Source organism: Brassica rapa, chromosome A07 (assembly GCF_000309985.2).
Source record: "Brassica rapa cultivar Chiifu-401-42 chromosome A07, CAAS_Brap_v3.01, whole genome shotgun sequence".
Taxonomy (NCBI): Eukaryota; Viridiplantae; Streptophyta; class Magnoliopsida; order Brassicales; family Brassicaceae; genus Brassica; species Brassica rapa.
Genome location: NC_024801.2, coordinates 7,381,680 through 7,402,584, shown reverse-complemented (window position 1 = coordinate 7,402,584; position 20,905 = coordinate 7,381,680). Strand labels below are relative to the sequence as shown.

Genomic DNA, 20,905 nt, shown 5'->3' with positions numbered 1-20,905 from the left:
GAACACATTGAACTGACTCTATGTTCCCCTCAGTGAAGATTAAAAGATCATCAGCAAATGACAGGTGAGATAACTTTATCTTCTTGCAGTTGCTGTGATATTTGAACCTTGTTTGAGTTGCAACACTATTCAGCATATGAGATAGGCAATTCATAGCTATCACAAAGAGGTAGGGGGATAGCGGGTCTCCTTGCCTCAATCCTCTAGTTCCTTTGAAGTATCCATTTACTGTCCCATTGTAACCAACCATGAAACTTGTCTTACAGATACAAGAAGACAACCAGTGTAAGAACTGCTGCGGGAGCCCCATTCCATGAAGACAGGAGAAGAGAAACTCCCAAGACAAGGTAACAATTGTGTTCTTTTACTCAAAGCTTTTCCTACAACTAGTAATATGAGCCATGATTTTTGTATCCGTCCGTTGGCAATTCCGGAGAATTCCATCCATCCTGAATTATTTGTGGAAAAGATAAAATAATTTAAATTTAGAGAAGGATGCTGAATAACTAAAAGAAAAAATTGATGTAATGTATGCGGATGATAATGTGACAACAGAGGAAATAACATCAACTTTAAAAGAATTTTTTGACGATTTTAAAGGAGCAGAATTGTTCTGAAAACATAAGAACATGATTCTATGGCTAAGAGAACGGGATATGAATTCTAATTTTTTTTACAATCTGACAAAACAAAGACGAGCCAGGAATTAAATCACTAGACTAATAAATAGTTCTAGAGATATGATTGAAGATGAAAAAGAAATGGTAGCCATTGCTACTAGTTATTTCAGGAGTTTATTTGAGACTTCAACACTGACATAAATAGATGAAGCTCTAGGGAAATATCTCGTCGACGAATACTGCTGATACAAACCAAGTCCGCACAGCACCGGTCACGGAATGGGAGATCAAACTTGCGCTATTTGCTATGCATCCAGAGAAAGAGTATAGGCCTGATGGTATGAGCACACTTTTTATCAAAAACTTTGAGATATAGTCAAGAGTGATTTGACTTGTATGGTCAATGAGTTCTTATTTCAAGATATAATAGCTGCGGGACTGAATGATAAATATGCCTCATTCCAAAAAAAAAAAAGCATACTGAAATGGCTCAATTTCGCCCGATTAGCCTATGCAATGTGAGTTACAAGATCATCTCTAAGGTCCTTTGCCAGAGTTTGAAAAAGGTACCTGAAAGGATATCAGAAACACAATCAACCTTTGTGGCGGGAAAGCAGATTACTGATAACATTATGATTATGCAGGAAATGTTTCATACTTTGCGCACAAAGCCAGGTGGATGACATAAGAGGATGTCTATTATGACTGATATGAGTAAGGCATATGATCGGATGTAATGAATCTTTATCCAAAGAGTAATGGAAAAAATGGGGTTTTTCAGAAAATTGGATCAAGTGGATCATGCGCAGTGTCTCGTTAGTAAAATATCACTACTTAGGAATGGCCAACCCAGAGAAAACATTGTTTCTCACAGAGGCTTACGCCAGGGATATCCTTTGTTTCCTTTCATTTTCATCTTATGTACGGAAGCGTTCGTTAGCCTTCTAAATCATGCAAATAATCAATGAAAGATAACCGGGATGCTGGTAGCACATGCTAGCCCCTCGGTGTCCCACTTGTTATTTGTTGATGATAGCATGTTCTTCTGTAAGGCGGAACCCCGTGAATGTGATGAAGTCATGAAAGTAGTAAAGTCTTATGGGAAAGCATCAGGCCAATGTATAAATTTTGAGAAGTCTTTGCTTCTATTGGAAAGAGAGTGCCGAAAACTATCAAGCAGCAAACTAAAGACACTCCTGGTATTGATAACGAAAGCGGTATGGGAACCTGTCTTGGCATTCCAGAGGATATAAGTGGGTCAAAATGTAAGCTATTTGTGTTCTTCAAAGATAAACTTAATCATAGAATCAATGGATGGTCTGGGAGATGGTTGACAAAGGCTGGGAAAGAAATTCTCATCAAAGCTATAGCTTTAGCTCTCCCAACATATGTTATGTCAAGTTTTTTACTCTCACTGGAAATATGTGACAAATTAGCTAGTGCTATTGCATGCTACTGGTGGAGTACGAATCCACCAAAACGAGGAATGCATAGGGCAAGATGGGAAAAATTGTGCTATCCAAAAGAGGAGGGTGGAATGGGATTTAGATTAATCCATGAATTTAACTTTGCTCTATTAGCAAAACAACTGTGGAGATTGATTCAATTCCCAAAATCTCTTCTTGCGCGGCTTCAAAAAAGAAGATATCACCGTACATGCTCGATTCAACAAACCACATGCTCAGTTGCCCCGTCTTATGTATGGTCAAGCTTAATGGAGGCACATCCACTTCTCTTATTGGGAATAAGAAGGGTGGTTCACTCGGGGTGCCAAATTCAGGTTTGAATGATCCATGGATCCCAACTGCTTCTGTATGGCCGACTAGACCAGCTGCCCTAATGGTGCACCCACGAATGATTGTGTCTGACCATACCCATGGCAATCCCAGAAGATGTAATGTTGGATTACTAGAGCAGTTGGTTGCACAGGAGGATGTCTCCCTAATTCGGAGTATGGCCATAAGTCAATCACATAAGGAAGATAGATATAGCTGGGGCTACACAAAGAGTGGACTGTACAACGTGAAATCTTGATATTGGGTTGCAAGGAATCTCCTATATCATGATCCTGAGGTCATGATGTTTGAACCCAGTATAATAAAACTGCAAGCTCATGTTTGGAAGATTTCCCTGAAAATGAAACATTTAATTTGGCAAATGACCTCATGGTATTAAGCAGTGATGGGAGATCTGACACGCCGCCATATGCGATGTGATAATTATTGTCCGAGGTACGGAGAAGAGGATGATACTGTGAATCATGCAATATCTGAATGTCCACCTGTCCTGCAAGCTTGGGCTCATGCATCGACAACATCATGCCCTGATATTTTTGCAAGCTCAAGTGTTTATACCAATTTGGACTATCTTTTCTAGAGAAAGAGTAAAATTGAGGATCCAGAGTTAGACAAAGACACATATCCATTGATAGTCTGGTACTTATGGAAGGCGCAAAATGATAAGTTATTCAGAGGTTTAACATGTGATCCGATGGAACTAATTAGTCACACCCAGAGTGAATGTAATGCTTGGTTTGAGGCGAACTCTATGACAGTGGAAGACGCGCCTGCACCAGAACAGAACTAGGGAATGCGAGCCTTATGCTTACTAAGTATATGCCTGGTAGATGGGTCTTGGTCGGCAGAGTCATACTACAGTGGCTAGGGATGGGTGTGTCTGGATGAAACTGGAAAAATATCAACTCTTAGGGTTGAGAAATAATGTGAGACAACGGTCTCCATTACACTCGGAATTGGATGCGCTCATATGGGCGATGGAGAACATGTCCCAACATACTTCATGCCAATCCTTTGGAACTGACTACAAGGATGTAATTTCAATGGTAAAGGACCCAAGCACGTGGCCAACCTTCTCCATGGAACTTGCGGAATTCGAAGCTATAAAAGGACGCTACCATAACTTCAAGATCTTCCACATACCAAGAGCCCAAAACAAGATGGTGGATGCCTTAGCCAGGACTTCAAGAGCTTCATAGAGATTTATTGTTTATTGGTTGTTCTGTCCTGGTCTAGATTCTCAGTCCACCTCTAGTTTGAGTGATAAAATAGCTTTTTGATGTAAAAAAAAACAATTGCGTACCTTTGTCATTAGCGTAAATAGACTATGCTAGTCAGACATGTGACCATATATATATATATATATATATGTCTATGCTGATAAGATGAAACAGCTGACTACGTGCATTTCGTGTAAGATCATCTATTTTATGTTTTTTTGAATATGGGGTACATACTCCAATTTGAAAATATTGAGACTTTCCTTAGGCGTTTTACATTTTGAATATATGATGCAAATGAAAATTATTATTTTACTTCCGAAACCATCTTCATCATCTCAGAATAATCTGTCGTAAAAGTCACAAAAGACTACCGCAAGTTTTCCATACATTTGTAGCTCAAATAAGAGCTTCAAATTCCGCAAGTAAAGGAGTGAAAATACTGTGTGCATTCCATGCTCCTATCAATCTCACAAATCCTTCTAGAATACTATATCATCCTTGTCCCGGAAACTGATCCTTATATTTCCATGATCCATCCATGAAATACCATCTCCTTTCCCTGCATAGAATTTGGTAGTCAACTTCCTATTTATGCGGAAACGGTTTGAGTGTGAAGCTGTTTTATTATCATATGTGCTTCATTCTATAGTGTTGCCTGTATTTTTCAATTGTAAAGTATCTCTAATATTTCTATCTAGACAATTAAAAATCTTATTATTGCACTCATCTATCTATAACAATAAATGAGACTTTTCTCCCTTCTTCTGCTGCCACATCACCACATAGGGTGAAGCAGTTCGTGACACGTGTCAGAATACCAAGCTACTTTCGATTTTTTTTCTCCTGCCGGATTTCTTAATCCTCTAGGCTTTTATTACTTTTGCAAATGAAACCCAAAATTTAAGCCCAAAATTGAGCATACATGTTAGAAACCACATGGGATTAGGTTTTCCTCATCCGTCTTCCTCTTGCGGCGCGACCTGCACAATGAAATTCCACAGAAGCTTAAAGCGACGTTTTGTGCACCATCCATAACCGTTCAGCATCCCTGCGTTTTCTGAACAATTTCTTTCAGTACATATACAAACCAAAAGTGAGGACCCCGAGAACCTTGTTATCTCTCAATCATCTCTCTTTCCATGCTCTATCTAGAAACAGCTACGACTATGGTGAATTCTCAACTTCTTCTCTCTCAATTGAAGGCTGGTTGGTGTAGGGCGACTGTTTTCACACGGCTTTTTCGTTTTTGGGAAGTTAGGCATGTGAAGAACTTATGAGGTTGATAGGATTCTGGTAGATGAGTAGGTATTGCTCTCCATTGTATGTATCATATATGTTATACTGTTTAAGAAATTTGTTCTTTGCTAAAGCTTGATTCTTTTAAAATAAAAGGCAGTCACTGCTTGATTCAAGGATCTATTAGCGTTCACAACATGAACATATTCCCACACTTACTTAGAGAGATAGGGAGGCTGTTTCTTCTATGTTACGAAGAGTAACCAGTTCGTCAAGCTGACAACAGCAACCCATCTCGATAGTTTCACGGAGTAAACCACCTTTGTCGAGATTGCACAAGCCATCAATCATATTCCTACAGAGCTGTTTATGTTCCAAAATCATGAGCAGACATATGTTGCTTGCAAATACAAACACCCACTTACCAGGCCTGTTTCAAAACTTTTCCTCCATACTGGTTTGATTAGATTAGGTTGATTCGCAATGTTTATTTGTTAATTTTCACTGATCTGTCTTAGATATCATTGCGGAAGTCATGGCCATTAAACTCAGAAAATTCAGCGTATTATGGTTTATCATTAGCTAATTCTATTATCATATTTTTGCTCTAGGTGATCACTCTTTTGTGATTCATTCGCAGGAAGATTGGCCCGGAGCAGGAGCAGTTACAAATGAGCTCTTTAATGGTGTGACTAGGGGTGCCCGTCCTACAAATCCTGCAATGAATGCTTGTGTGTTGATGGATGGAGCCTCGGGCGCTACAGATAACTTGAATGATGAACCTATTATATTGGATTATCTTCTGCTGGTCCACCACTTCCCAAGGATGATCCAGCAGAGAACAAATCCCGTAAAGCCTATGTCCCAGCATCGTGAGCCAACTCCAACGTCCACCACCGCTACTGCTTAGGATTTTGTCTTCACTTGAGTTTGAATAAATTGTTTAAGATTTTGCTAGGTATTAGATTCCGTTTGTTGTTGTTTTTTTTTTCACTTTTCTTCTACTTGCATTCTTATTTCAAAAAGACTTTGTCCCAGGAGTGGTTTCTTATAAAACAAATTATTGCTCTTTACTGCAGCCAATTTACTGTTGTTATCTGAGACACGGTACAACCATTTAAATACACATAGAGATAAATCCTCCTGATTTAGTTTCTTAACTTAGACAAGTAGATTTTACAAAACAACCTTCTGTCAAATTGAAATTATTTTTTTGATTGCCTCTGTCATGGTTTCCGGGTGATCATGTCTACCACTCAACAAATCTAAACTGATTTCTTCCATACACATTTAGACACTGTTATTGTGTGACACGATCAAGTGTCTTATTCCAAAGCTCTCTAACCATATTGCGGGATATATATGATGAGACTGGTTGTCATGCTGATGCGTATTTTTGCTTTCGCTATAATAAGAAAACGCCTGATTCTTACATTGTTTTTCTTTATAAATTGATGCATTGTGATATCACTCAAATTACCCTAAAGAGTGTTACTCTCATCAAAAGAGGTCGAGTTATAGTACTTAGGGATCGAATCCACAAGGAGCTAGGGAACCGATTAGATCTAATAGTTATATGATTAAGTTAGGTTAATAGGTTTTAAAGCAGTAAATAAAGCAAGTAATAAATAAAGCAATAAACAAGATGAACAAGGTAATTGTTCAGCTTGGCAAGGAGTAGTTTGATGGAAGGATGGTTGATAGATCTAGGGTTTCTATTCAGGTGTTGGAGATTATAATTCCTATAGGTACCTATTTGTTGCATGCAAGATATGTTAGAGCTCAACCGCTTAACTTAGTGATCAGCTGTGGCATGTTTCACTGGTTAACAAGCTAGATCTCGTGTCTCAACGGTTAGTATGTTGACTACGAAAGAGTGTCGATCGATGGTCCTATTGGGACATCCACCGATACACCTTTGTCTACGTCGACCGATAGTCAGTTGAGGACATCGATCGACGGGTTCTAGCCAGGCCTATGCGCGAGTATGATATGCCCTATTAAGATACTAAATTGGCGGTTAGCCCTCTCTAGCAGTCCTAATATGATAGATAGATGTCAGGATGGGATAACAAGGGTGCTTGAGTATGCAATCCTATGATCAAATTCTAGTTAATTACTCTAAAACAAGCAATAAATACAAATCTATCATGAATATCACAACAAGGCAGATCTATAGTTTGGGGCTAATCCCACAAACCTATCTGAACCCTAAACCTAACAGGTGGATCTATTCAGACATGAAGTTAGTCACAGAAATCATAGATAAAATAGATGTAAAAACTGAAATATAAATGATTAAGAAAACCAATGGAGTTCTAGGAGGACTCTGATAGGAGTTACTTCCTTCTCTCCTCTCAGAAAAACAATGGAAATGAAAGCGTAAAGAAGTCTAGAAAATTTGTAGCTGTCAACAATGGCTTAGAAATAACATAAATAGGATTTCTGGTCGTCCAAGGGCATTCTGGTAATTTATGGCTTCTGGGCTTCACGCAGTCATAAAATATACAAGGCCCACGATCTGGGTCTCCATCGATCGACGTGCAGAGTGCTGCATCGATCGACGTGGCTTCTTCTTCTCGGCAGCTTCCTCTTGCGAGGCAGACTGACCACTCTTCAGTAAAACAGGCATAACATCTGCTACAAGATGCTGATTGACCTGAGACCGGTGGAATCGGAAAGCTAACTCAAAGCTATATCTTGTGTCAAAATATGGGCTCAATCTAACAGTCGGAAGGTCTCCATCCATAACTAAACCTCTGACGCGTCTGTGCAACTCTGCACCTCCAAAGGCTCCAAAAGACTCAAAAATCACCATATTTCTCCTAAACGTCCCTGAACCTGTAAATACTCTAAATAGACTCCAAAACATAATAATTGCATCTTAAAACACTTTAAAACACTTATAGACCATGATTAAAAATGGGTAAAATATATGGTCTATCAACTCCCCCAGACTTACCCTTTTGGTTGTACTCAAGCAAAACAGACGGGCAGTCTCTCTGAAAGAGGTTTTGAAAACAGCAGCGACTCACATGATTTAAAACTTAGAATCATCACCTCTACAATATTGCAATCCACATCTAAGAAGTCCTAATCAGAGAAGCACATTATACAATATCCTAGCTTAGCAACCAAATTCACCTATCCAACATCTTAGCAAATCATGTCTGACATTCCCCTCTACCAACCTCATTTCTTAACATAAATAAATGTGTATGCTTTACCTTGGGAGTATCGATCACAAGACACATGGACTCTTACCCCAACATGTATCTGAGTAAACAGGTAGTCTTGTTCTGGTTTCTTTTACTCTATATCTCCCTTCTCTGAATCTTTTTTATCTCAATTCCAATGAACAAAGATGCTGATGCAGTCCATCTTATTCACCTTCTTTTCAATTTTTTTATTATTTTTTTTTCTTTTTCTTTTCTTGACAAAGTGTAGGCGAATAGTGGGGTCATCGGTAATGTACCTACCCCTCACTTCCAACAATGTGTGATCATTCTATTAGAGTAGAATAATGGGGTCATCGGTAATGTACCTACCCCTCTAAACCGCAAGAAATCATCTCAATCTTTTATTTTATTTTATTAGGATGCCAAAGGGAGGAGATAAGGAAACCAAAATCACTCAGACTTTTACCTTTCAGACCTGAAGGAGGAATCCGATCCAGTGTATACCAAGCCCCAAGACAAATAGTTAAGTCAAATTAGGCTGGAGGTCAGCTTCGGTTCCTTCAAACAATCTCAGCAAGTGTGAACATAGTTGACAGGTTGATCCACTTTAGTATTTTTAGTACTATTTGCAATCAGTAAGTCTAGAATGGTGCTAAAGAGTGGTTAAATAACAAACATGAATCAAATAAGTTCATTATCCCCTTCTTGACTCAATAAAAACAGATTTTGATGAAGCAGAAGTACAAAATTTAACAAGTAAGAACGATAACCTGCTCAGTATCGATCGATACAATGAAGTGACAATCGATCGTTGTTGATGAAGGGTTGTCGATCGATATCGAGATGGTCTCATCGGTCGATGATCTGAGCAATCGTCTACATGGATCTGTTTTTTTTTTTCATAACTAAAACACAATATCAGTAGAACCTCCCCCAGACTTAGATAACGCTGTGACCAGTGTATATCCAGTCGGAGTTATGGTGTAAATAAATCATAAGTACTCAATTTAACAAGTTAGAATGATATACCTGACCAGAATGGATGTCGATCGATGTAAACGTGTTGTCATCGGTCGTGGAAGATGTAGCAATGTCGATCGATATCGACTTGTTCTCGTCGGTCGATATCATGGCAATCGTTTACTTGGGTCCCTATTCTAAACATCTTACTTTGATGTGAATATTGACCAACACAGTTAAGTGGCGATTGATACCCTTGATACTCTGTCGATCGATGTTAGCTAGCCATCGTCGATTTCTATGGAAACTCGTCTTCTTCGGATCTTTTCCTTGTACCTAACATAAATAAAACACTAAAAGTCTAAAAGTTAGTAATATATAACTAATAAAACCAATTAACTAATAATTTTTTTTTTACCTGAAATCATTAGAAAACAAGAAAAATCAGTAATAAATGAAAATTAAACCATATTTAAAACAAACTGAACAGTGGGTTGCCTCCCACTCAGCGCTTATTTTAGTCATTAGCTTGACTTCTGGAGATCTGATTCGGTCCGGATGAGAATGAGAACTTGCTCCAAATCAAGTCTCAATGTCTACTCTTTGAAGCTTTATCATTCTTGTGTGAAAGCCTCCTCCATAGGCCCTTCTCCTTTGTCTATCATTTCAGCAATAAGGAGTGCTTTAAGTTTTGCATATGGATGTGAGAAGCATTTACTGCGCATTCTTGATTTTCTGATACTATCTGAGAAGTAAGGAGTCAATGGTAATTGAGAACCTCCTTTGGTTCGTTTCCACTTCTTTCAATTTCTCCCCTTCTTTCCCACAGACTTGTGTAATCTCACTCTGGACTTCCTGGCATCATCTGAGAAGTGAGGAATCAATGATAACTGAGAACCTTCATTGATTCTTTTTTTCTTCTTCCAGTTCCTCCACTTCTTTCCCCCAGACTTGTCTGAATGTGTGGTGGTATCTCCATAAAAAATATTTCCACACAATTCATACTCATTCTGCTCTGATTCGCGTCTGGTGTCGATCGATGGTATCTGATCGGTATCGATCAATGATGAAGTGTTAGTGTCGATCAATTCCGATTTGCTGATGTCGCTCGATGGTGCTCCTGCTGGGCCTTCATCTACTTCATCTCTATATCGCAGCCCTCTCTGATAAGCTTCTACATGATGTTGATCATTCAATACCTCAATGTAAGAACTCAGATACACACCTTTATCTGGTGGGATAGGAGATTCAACTTCAAACACAGCACATGGAACCATAATCTTCACAAGATCATGTATCCTCTTCACTCTTTTGCAAATCCCAACAGCTTCTTCTGCGCATAGCTGGTCTTCGATGTTCGGGGACATCAATGTGTGATGTCTTAGACATGTGCATTATCTCCTCAATCGTTCCTGGTTCAATTGGGTATCCAGATAGTTCATCCAAACATGAGTGTCGATCGATACAATTGGGCGGGCGTCGATCGATACAATTGGGCGGGCGTCGATCGATACAGTCGGGTGTATGTTGATCGATGTTAGACGGTGACTGTAGATCGATGTCGTAGGGTGGGTGTCGATCGATCTTATCAGGTTTATGTCGGTCGATGTCGTCAGCCTTTAAGGAATTTTTCCAGACATTTTTCCGAAGTGTGCTGATCATCAAACTTCTGCTTCGGGTTCTGGTCTAAATCCCCAAGCTATTCCTCCAGCTCCAAGAAGTCTTCCATAGTTACTTCTTCACTCGAATCCAAATCTCCAAGCTGTTGTCCATCCTCTAACTCCAAGAATTCTTCTAGTTCCAAGAAATCTTCCATGGTGATTTCTTTTTCTACTTTTTGGTCAGGATAACAACTTGATACATTGATGCTCTTCAGTGTCGAGTCTACAATGTCCTGAGGACAGCTCAATTTTTCAGGGATTTCGAGTGGTATCGATTGACGACAGGAGTTTGTGTCGATCGATGTTTGAAGGCTGGGGTCGATCGATGTTACGGTTGGGATGCCGATCGATGTTAAGGTCGGAGTGTCGATCGGTTCTGAGCTCATGTCACTAATATCGACTTCTTCTATTCTGCTCAGCTCTCCAGGCACACGTTGTTCATCATCTTCCACCATATATTCCATCATAGATCTCATCTCAATATCTAGACTTGCTGCAGCATCATAGAGAAACTTGTTGACGAAAGCGTTTGCAATGTCATTCCAAGCATTGAGAGATTCTGGTGGTAGCTTCTTGAACCAATGAGCTGCATCCCCAGCAAGAGAGTATGTGAATAATTTGCATAAATAATAGTCTTCAGAGACTCCATTGCATTTAATGGTCGAGGCTAGATCTACAAATGTCTCCAGGTGGCTAGTGGGATCTTCATGAGGAAAACCATGGAAAGAATGTTGACCCACAAGAGAGATATATGCAGGGTGCCGCTCAAGGACAGTATTCTGAAGTGCTGAACGACGCGATGCAGACCTTTTAGCATACGCGTCCTCAGGATTGTTATAGTCACTAATTGCCTTTGGTCGTCCAGTCCTAACATACACAGTGGTAGCATCAGGGATTGTAGAAGGTATCGATCGATGATAAATATTTGTATCGATCGTTTCTGAAGTGCGGCTATCGATCGATTCTGAGTTACTACTGTCGATCGATGCTGAAGTTGGATCTTTTGTATCAGCTTCTTCTACTTTGCTCTGCTCTCCTGATACATGATATTCATCATCCTCAACTGTATCATGGTTGACCAGCTTTTCTCTGTTCAGTTCGTCATTCTGTTTACTCTCATCTGCATGGTGAACCTGAATGTCTGGCTGCTTGACATGAGTTGTCGGTGTTCCAATATCTCCATTCTCCTCGTTGTAGATGAAGTCAATAATCTGACTCTTACTAATCATTATTCCTTTCTCCCGTTCTTTAATCATGTAATCAAGCCTTTTACTTCGAGTTTCTACAGCCTCGCTGAAAAATTTTCTATGAAGGCTTCTTCGATGTCTTCCCAGCAGGTTAGAGATCTTGGTTGCAGCTTACTGAACCAGCTAAAAGCATCTCTAGATAAACAATATGGGAAGATCTTGCAGATAATGTGGTCTGCAGATATTTCATCGTACTTGTTTGCTGAAGCTAACTCCTCAAGTCTCTTGATAAGATCTTTGGGATCCTCATGAGGAAAACCGTAAAATGGATCCTCACTTCCCCAATCATACCATTGACTTGTCAGATTAAAGGTATTCGTCTCAGCCACATCAATTACATCAGGGATTACACTACCATCTGCATTAATTAATTGTCCTATGAGGCTGCAAGGGCGACCTTCTTCGTCTCGCCAAATACCTTTCTTGTCGATCTTAAGTATGAGCACTTCGACCTTCTCTGTCTCTCCGTAAGTGGTGTTCGTCATTGGAGGAACAGTGCCGCGATGAATAGTGTTTCGATAAACAGTGTCATGATGAACAGTGCTCGGATGAACAATATCGCGATGAACAGTGTTCGGGTGAACAGTGTCGAGCGACAGAATATGAACAGTGTCGATCGACGGAAGATGAATAGTGTCGACCGAGACGGGATGAACAGTGTCGATCGACGGAATATGAATAGTGTCGACCGACACTGGATGAACAGTGTCGATCGACGGGATATGAATAATGTCGACCGACACGGGATGAACAGTGTCGATCGACGGGACATGAATAGTGTCGATCGATGGATTTTGAATAGTGTCGATCGACGGTTGGTGAATAGTGTCGCGATGAATAGTATCACGATGAACAGTACTAGGATGAATAGTATTATGATGAACAGTACCTGGATGAACAGTGCCTCGATGAATAGTATTACGGTGAACAGTACCCGGATGAACAGTAACATGATGAACAGTACCCGGATGAATAGTATTTCCCGATACATGATGAATAGTGTCGTTCAACGCTTGGTTCACGCTATCGATCGATGCTGCTTGTAGGGTGTCGATCGATACATCCCTCGTAGACTTACGGATCGTGCATAAACCAGCAGGATCCTTCCTTGAAGGACCTAGAAATCTTCTCTTCATTGTTTTCTGGTACTAGGAGTTATGTACCTGAAATAGAAGAAAATTTTTTATGAGTTTTTCGAACAGTAACAAAACCTAGACTAAATCTAACTAAACAAGATCTAATGGCGATCAAAGCTCCCCGGCAACGGCGCCAAATTTGATATCACTCAAATTACCCTAAAGAGTGTTACTCTCATCAAAAGAGGTCGAGTTATAGTACTTAGGGATCGAATCCACAAGGAGCTAAGGAACCGATTAGATCTAATAGTTATATGATTAAGCTAGGCTAATAGGTTTTAAAGCAGTAAATAAAGCAAGTAATAAATAAAACAATAAACAAGATGAATAAGGTAATTGTTCAGCTTGGCAAGGAGTAGTTGGATGGAAGGATGGTTGATAGATCTAGGGTTTCTATTCAGGTGTTGGAGATTATAATTCCTATAGGTACCTATTTGTTGCATGCAAGATATGTTAGAGCTCAACCGCTTAACTCAGTGATCAGTTGTCGCATGTTTCACTGGTTAACAAGCTAGATCTCGTGTCTCAACGGTTAGTATGTTGACTACGAAAGAGTGTCGATCGATGGTCCTATTGGGACATCGACCGATACACCTTTGCCTACGTCGACCGATAGTCAGTTGAGGACATCGATCGACGGGTTCTAGCCAGGCCTATGCGCGAGTATGATATGCCCTATTAAGATACTAAATTGGCGGTTAGCCCTCTCTAGCAATCCTAATATGATAGATAGATGTCCGGATGGGATAACAAGGGTGCTTGAGTATGCAATCCTATGATCAAGTTCTAGTTAATTACTCTAAAACAAGCAATGAATACAAATCTATCATGAATATCACAACAAGGCAGATCTATAGTTTGGGGCTAATCCCACAAACCTATCTGAACCCTAAACCTAACAGGTGGATCTATTCAGACATGAAGTTAGTCACATAAATCATAGATAAAAGAGATGTAAAACTGAAATAGAAATGATTAAGAAAACCAATGGAGTTCTAGGAGGACTCTGATAGGAGTTACTTCCTTCTCTCCTCTCAAAGAAACAATGGAAATGAAAGCGTAAATAAGTCTAGAAAATTTGTAGCCGTCAACAATGGCTTAGAAATAACATAAATAGGATTTCTGGTCGTCCAAGGGCATTCTGGTAATTTATGGCTTCTGGGCTTCACGCAGTCATAAAATATACAAGGCCCACGATCTGGGATCTCCATCGATCGACGTGCAGAGTGCTGCATCGATCGACGTGGCTTCCTCTTCTCGGCAGCTTCCTGTTGCAAGGCAGACTGACCACTCTGCAGTAAAACGGGCATAACTTCTGCTACAAGATGTTGATTGACCTGAGACCGGTGGCATCTGATTGTTAAAAAAATGACATATTAAAAAATATGATAAAATTTTGAAATATAGTTCATAAGTAATATAAATTAAGAAGTATAATTCTCTATTTAAAAAAAAGCCAATAGAAACCTGCAAAAAAAAAATTAAATTTTGTAAGCAGTAGTTCATTATAATATAATTTGATAGATTTCTAAATTTCTAAATTTTATTGAATATAAAATAATATTAAATTCACATATCATTATCGAAATAGTCTGAAAACTGGTTGGTAGTCAACTACAATCGATCTTTTGTCTCTGTTATTTATCTATTAATAGAAGAAATAAATAAATCTAAGAATTTATCAATTTTAATTTTTTAGCGAATACAACATAGGTCAAGATTACTTACTGTTGACTATGAAATATTTTTAAAAAACTTGTTTGTAGACAACATTCATTGTTTTTGTATGGGGCTTCCCTTGTTTATCTGTTATTAGAATTTTTAATCCAGACATCGACCTCACTCTAGAAAGTGCAACGTATAATTGGCCATGAGAGAACACTGGTCTAGGTAGAAACAAACCAACATTTTTGCAGCGTTTAACCTTGACTTTTATTGATGGTCATCGCGAAAGCCAACGTAGCTGGAAACTGTCTTTGACGCATTCGAAAAGGAAACTTTGTGTCAGGTGGTGTGACAAACATTCTCGGGATCCAAACATCCTCTCCGGCAATATCGTTTCCCGTTATAATTTTACATTGTATCACATTGGGAAATATCTGAGTAACAATTAGCTTAGTACCATTACATAAGCCATCTGCAGCATCCATGTTACGAAGACACATGATAGGAGCACCAACTTTGAGCTTTAAACAGTGTCTAGGCAATGCAGCGACTTTAACACTATTCAAAACTATGTAGGATATACCACATTTTCTTCTATGTCAACATCGGATGGAATAATGCTGTCAGAGCTAAGGTAAACCTTCTCTTCACGTGAAAGCATCATATGTAAAATTATTTTCTTTACTTGCAATAAATAGTTAGTGGAACATAAAGAGTTAATGAAAAAAACATGTTACCTGGCAACTGTGAAAGCATGTAATCATTTATTTTATCCAGTTCATCATTTGTGGGAATCGTAATGGCTCGACGATGTCTATACAAATCCTTATATGTTGACGTCCGAAAAGATTGTCCATAAACCTCTTTTGCGATAGTTTCAGTAGAATCTTCTTCTCCACTGTTTTTTTTATCAGCATATCCAAAGGGATGTCTATCTCAACTTGACCGTCGTTAGGCAAATTTATTTTTCCATCTCCAATATCCAAAATCCATTCTGAGAAAGACTCGAGGTCTTTTGCTGCATCATCAGCAAGACCAGCAAGCAATTTCATGTTTTTTGCTAGCTTTAAAACTATGCAGTGCTCCCAAAGATATGACCAATTCAGTCGCCAAAACAGTCTCTGCTCTACCTCCTCCAGGTATAACCGAAAATATCTGTCTGAAATCGCCACCGAAAACAAAAACTTTACCCGCAAAAGGTTTTTCTTAAGAAGATCTAATAATATCATTCCATACGATTAACTTTGCTGTTTTAACCAATTCTGCACGATCTGATCCTGGCTTCATTTTCTTGCAAATCCTAAAAAACAATGTTTGCTCGTCAAAACCGTTTTGGGCTTTATGACGTAAATCACAACCAAGCTAAACCAAAATGCTAACTTAAAATTGTTTCAGGTACAAAAGACTTACGAGATCACTGCAGCATCAATGAGTTCAGGATAAGCGAGCATCACTTGATTTCCAGGATAGTGAGCAACTTGAATCCCAAGAGCTTGAAGTCACCTCATCTGTTTATTTTTGCCATAATTGTGTTATGTGAGAAAAAAAATGCAATCATTAAAAAAAGTCTAAAGAGGCTTCAACGTCGATCAATCTTCATAATTTTATGTTCGATACTTGAAGCTAAAATCAAAGAAATAAACAGAAAAAACAGTATTCATTGTGTAGAAAAGTTAGAGTAAAGAATAAGCAAACCTCTTGGATAGCAACTTTCACAGTCCTTTGTGGAGATTAAAATGGAATTTAGATGAAGACCAATACTCGGTACAACACAGACTGGGTACAATGCAACGGACCAGGACCGTCAAAACTGAGAACGCCATTGGGTCTCCCTATAAAGAAGAAGCAAATCATGGGCAAGAACAGGACTGTCAAAACTGAGAACACCACTGGGTCTCAACGCTCAATTTCCCAACTGCAAGTATAAGCCATCATGATACACAATCAGAACTATTTCCACCTATAACTAAAGCAAGCGGGGAAACTAAGAGGATCACTGAAAACCAGAATAGAAACCTTTTCATCAGCTACTGAATCGTTTTGCTCCATCCTTCAATGATTGCTGCATATTTTTCCACTAGACGTTTCCTTATTGGGGATCAAGCCGCAGCCGCATAGGATCACTGAAAAGCCAAGACTTTTATCATCACATAGAAACCCTAATCCCGAATCCAATTAAAATCCTGAATCCAAAAACATTGTTATCATTGTCAAAACGAAATTCCAAGAGTTTTTCTCTGTGAAGAATCAAATCAAGCAATGGCTAATTCGTTTACTCTACTCACCGATTTGAAAGCTGAATGATGTTCAAACATCGCTGAGGTCTGTCTCCTCGGATTCTGGGAAGCAAGAACTGTTAAGAAAGGCGGCCAACTCCTGGGTGTCGACATGCTTCTCCTTTACGAGCTGATAACTCCGGTGAGACACCATTTGATTAGATCCTCTGCATATTTCTCCATATTGATAGTCGGATCTTATTTTCCTTGAAAAGAAAATTGAAGAAAGAGATAGTTGAAAATGTTTATTCTTCTAACTGAACGACAAAAGCTTATTCTTTTTTTACTTTATTCTTTGTTTTGTTTTGGCAATCTGTATATATAAAGTTGGTTTTTTTGTCCTTCTTCTGACAAGTGGCAGGGAGTTTTTGCGACACATGTCATCCATGTTTTTTTTACATTCTAGGTCCTTTTTCTTTTAGATTATTACAATTTGGTCAAGTACTTTCTAATCGTGAACTATCTAATCATTTTCGCACTAACTATTATCGTATGAAATTTGATAATTTATTTTATTGTTTACTAAAATTCAAGATGAATAAATAAAAAAATGAAAAAAAATATATATTTTACATATTTAATAACATAACCTATCTCATCTTAGCATAGTAACACTAACTTAATAAAGGTTTGAAGCTAAAAAAAGATCAACAAAGAAGACTAACCTACCTCATCTTACCATAGAATGTCTTGGCTAGAACTAGTAGATGTCAGAAAAAAATAAAAAGATAAAATATGAAACAAAACAATTCTCGGAACAAATGATCGGGATCAAGCACCAGCACAAAAACCAAAAAAATGAGTCAGAGAATGAATAATCATCGGAAGAATAGAGCCACCACAAAACAAAAGGACACATGCCTAAAGGACGAAATTTTTCATAATAAAATACATAAAGATAATTCACTTTTGATCTTAAATATTCGTCTTCTAAGAAAAAATATAGAAAAAAAATTAATAACACATGCAGTTCATATAGTTGTCTTGATTTCTGTTTTATAGTATAAAAATTGTGTATTAGACATCAATGGCTTAAGGTTTAAAATTTATAATTTAGGTTTAAGCCTACTGTTTAGGAATTTATGTTAAGGGTTAATTTATGATTTAATATTTTTGAAACTTCAAAAGTTTTATAAAACTCACCAATTTTTGAATAACTTTAAAATTTGCATATATATGATGAATATTAAGAAGAAAAATTAAAAAGAAAATTAAAATTTATATATTTGTCAATTTGAACTGTTTTGTAACAAACATTTTAAAATATATGAGAATTGCGTATACAAATTATGCTGGTAAAAAAAAAACTGAATTTTGGCAAATGTTTTTTCCTTAAATTCAAAAATGGATTAGTTTTGGTAAATGGTAGGTATAAAAGAAGCCGGCTCGTTTCACGCCGCCTTGTTGCTATAGGAATCTGATTCTCATTTCTCACACCCCACACAAGAGTCTTTATTCCGAGGCCAATCACTTCACTTGTCATTAAATTCAAAGATCGCAACGGCCTCATCTGCAAGCAGTAAATCATGTCCGGCGAAGGAGACACCACCCTCAAGTCTATCTGCTACAAGCCTGGCTCTCTCCAGTTACTCGATCAGGTTCCTCTTATAACCACTTCCTTCACACTTCTACACAAATTTCACAAACGAACGTTTCTTCTAATCTCAACTATCATCTGAACTCGGAGCAGAGGAAGCTTCCTTTGGAGACTACTTACTTAGAGATCCGTGATGCTGCAGATGGATGGTAAAAAAAAAACAACTTTTGGTTGATTAGATTCGCAAACGTGTTTAATAGTTTCAATGGTTCATTAGGAGTGCGATACAGGAGATGGTGGTACGTGGTGCTCCTGCGATAGCCATTGCTGCAGCTCTCTCTTTGGCTGTTGAAGTTTCCAACTTTAGTGGCTTCGATGGATCATCGGCAGAAGCTGTTGCTTTCCTTGAGAACAAGTTGGATTATTTGGTGTCAAGGTGCTGAATTTAGATTAAAGTTTTGCATCTTTGGTTCCTTGTGATGATTCTCAAGTCCTTTGCTTTGTCTTATGTTTCTTCTTCAGCCGGCCAACAGCTGTTAATCTTGCAGATGCTGCCTTGAAACTTAAACAAGTTATAGCTAATGCCTTGGCTTCTTCTGCCGCTGAACCGAACTCCATTTTCAAGGTAATTTCCTAAGAGCCAAAGGTTTTGTTTTTCTTCTTATTCGGTTGTTGGCTGAGAAATGTTAGCTTAGAGAACTCAATTTGGACTTGGGAATGGTTGCTTTCTCTTGGATGATAGCTTCCTGTTTTAATAGCTTAGAGAACTTGATTTGGACTGAGGAATAATGATAGCTTCATCTTTGCATATACATTTTTGGCTTTTTTTCTGTATCATTTATCTGCACAGAGCTGAGCCTTTTTTTTGCTTTTGTAAATTCACTTCACTACCTATGCCTTGTTCTCCTTAGGCATATATTGAAGCTGCTGAGAATATGCTCGAAGATGATGTCGCGTCAAACAAAGCAATAGGGACCTTTGGTTCAAGCTTACTGAGGCAGCAAGCCAAAAATCCTGACAAGCTTTCTGTTCTGACCCATTGCAACACCGGCAGGTATGGTTCTGTTGATCGAACCAAATAGAGTTTGTGGATGTTCATCACCTAACTGACAGTTCCCTTTTGTTTGTAGCCTTGCTACTGCCGGATATGGAACTGCCCTGGGTGTTATCCGTGCACTCCACACTCAAGGAGTCTTAGAAAGAGCATACTGCACAGAAACTCGTCCATTCAATCAAGTAAAACTCCTAAGTTTAAGTTCTTTCTACTTAAATACTTGTGAGAATTCGTAAGTTGTTCCGGACCATAGTTTGGCATCTGCAATAAGATTGTAAAGTAAAGTAGGATCGATTATTCATGAATATTAGCTTGCCTCGATTGCTTGAAATGTTGTTGAATGACAATTGACAGGGATCGAGGCTTACAGCGTTTGAGTTGGTGCATGAAAAGATCCCTGCAACGCTCATTGCAGACTCAGCTGCAGCTGCACTCATGAAAGATGGTCGTGTAGATGGTGTCATTGTGGGAGCAGACCGTGTGGCTTCAAATGGTGCACTTAAGATAATCTGATTTTCTCTTCATAAATCTGAAAACCAATTAATATAACTATATTTCCAGGTGATACTGCTAACAAGATTGGGACTTACAGTCTCGCCCTATGCGCAAAACATCACGGGATACCGTTTTATGTTGCTGCACCTCTCACCTCAGTTGATCTTTCTCTTTCGTCCGGGAAAGAGATAGTGATAGAAGAAAGAACAGCAAAGGAGTTGCTGAACACCCATGGAGGGCTTGGTGAGCGCATTGCTGCACCAGGGATCTCGGTTTGGAACCCAGCTTTTGATGTGACTCCAGCTGAGCTGATTGCAGGAATCATAACCGAGAAGGTTTGTGTCTCCAAAGATTATACTTTTTAAGGTTTGTATGCGGAGGTCGGTCATAACTAATAAAGAATGTATGTGCAGGGGGTCATAACAAAGAATGCCAATGATGCATTTGACATAAGCAGCTTTGCCAAGAAGGTGACAGGAAATTGAAGTTGTGTAGTCAGCTTTTCGATTCGCAGATGTGTCCATCTCTATGCTATTTCAACATAAGCACAATACTTTGTAACAAAACAATAAAAGCTTTTGTAATGTTTTAAACTACTGAATTCGCTTCTGTCCGGGGATAAATAATCAACTCGAGTCCTTTGTGTTTTTTAAACTACTGAGAGGAAAGTGATGTTTCCGCTCTCTATATAGTTGCAACACAGCACCATAATGAATACATATGTTGTAAAGAGTCGACAAGCAAAAAGAGTACATTTTATAGTTGGTGGGGCAAATTGGTGTATGTTAAAGAATAAGAGCATTGATGAAAATGTCTGCTA

General features: G+C 38.6%; 1 protein-coding gene and 1 long non-coding RNA gene across 2 annotated transcripts; one reads left to right on the top strand and one right to left on the bottom strand.

Moving 5' to 3' along the window:
• Nucleotides 1-15,158: 15,158 nt before the first annotated feature.
• On the bottom strand, nucleotides 15,159-18,101 carry LOC108869098. Its single transcript, XR_004449468.1, has 2 exons — nucleotides 16,419-18,101; nucleotides 15,159-16,231 (listed from the first exon to the last, which is right to left on the bottom strand). It is a non-coding gene; the product is annotated as an uncharacterized LOC108869098 (long non-coding RNA).
• Nucleotides 18,102-18,347: 246 nt separating this feature from the next.
• LOC103828510 (methylthioribose-1-phosphate isomerase) lies at nucleotides 18,348-20,772 on the top strand. Its single transcript, XM_009104109.3, has 9 exons — nucleotides 18,348-18,597; nucleotides 18,690-18,745; nucleotides 18,814-18,972; nucleotides 19,059-19,161; nucleotides 19,448-19,590; nucleotides 19,667-19,772; nucleotides 19,945-20,083; nucleotides 20,152-20,420; nucleotides 20,499-20,772. Exons 1-9 carry the CDS (start codon nucleotides 18,526-18,528, stop codon nucleotides 20,568-20,570), a joined length of 1,119 nt encoding a protein of 372 aa, XP_009102357.1. The 5' UTR covers nucleotides 18,348-18,525; the 3' UTR covers nucleotides 20,571-20,772.
• Nucleotides 20,773-20,905: the final 133 nt, after the last annotated feature.

Coding starts and splice junctions, on each gene's coding strand:
- LOC103828510 (XM_009104109.3), top strand. CDS start 18,526: ATGTCCGGCGAAGGAGACACCACCCTCAAGTCTATCTGCTACAAGCCT. Junction 18,746..18,813: donor CGTGATGCTGCAGATGGATG/GTAAAAAAAAAA, acceptor ATGGTTCATTAG/GAGTGCGATACAGGAGATGG. Junction 19,773..19,944: donor AAACTCGTCCATTCAATCAA/GTAAAACTCCTA, acceptor GACAATTGACAG/GGATCGAGGCTTACAGCGTT.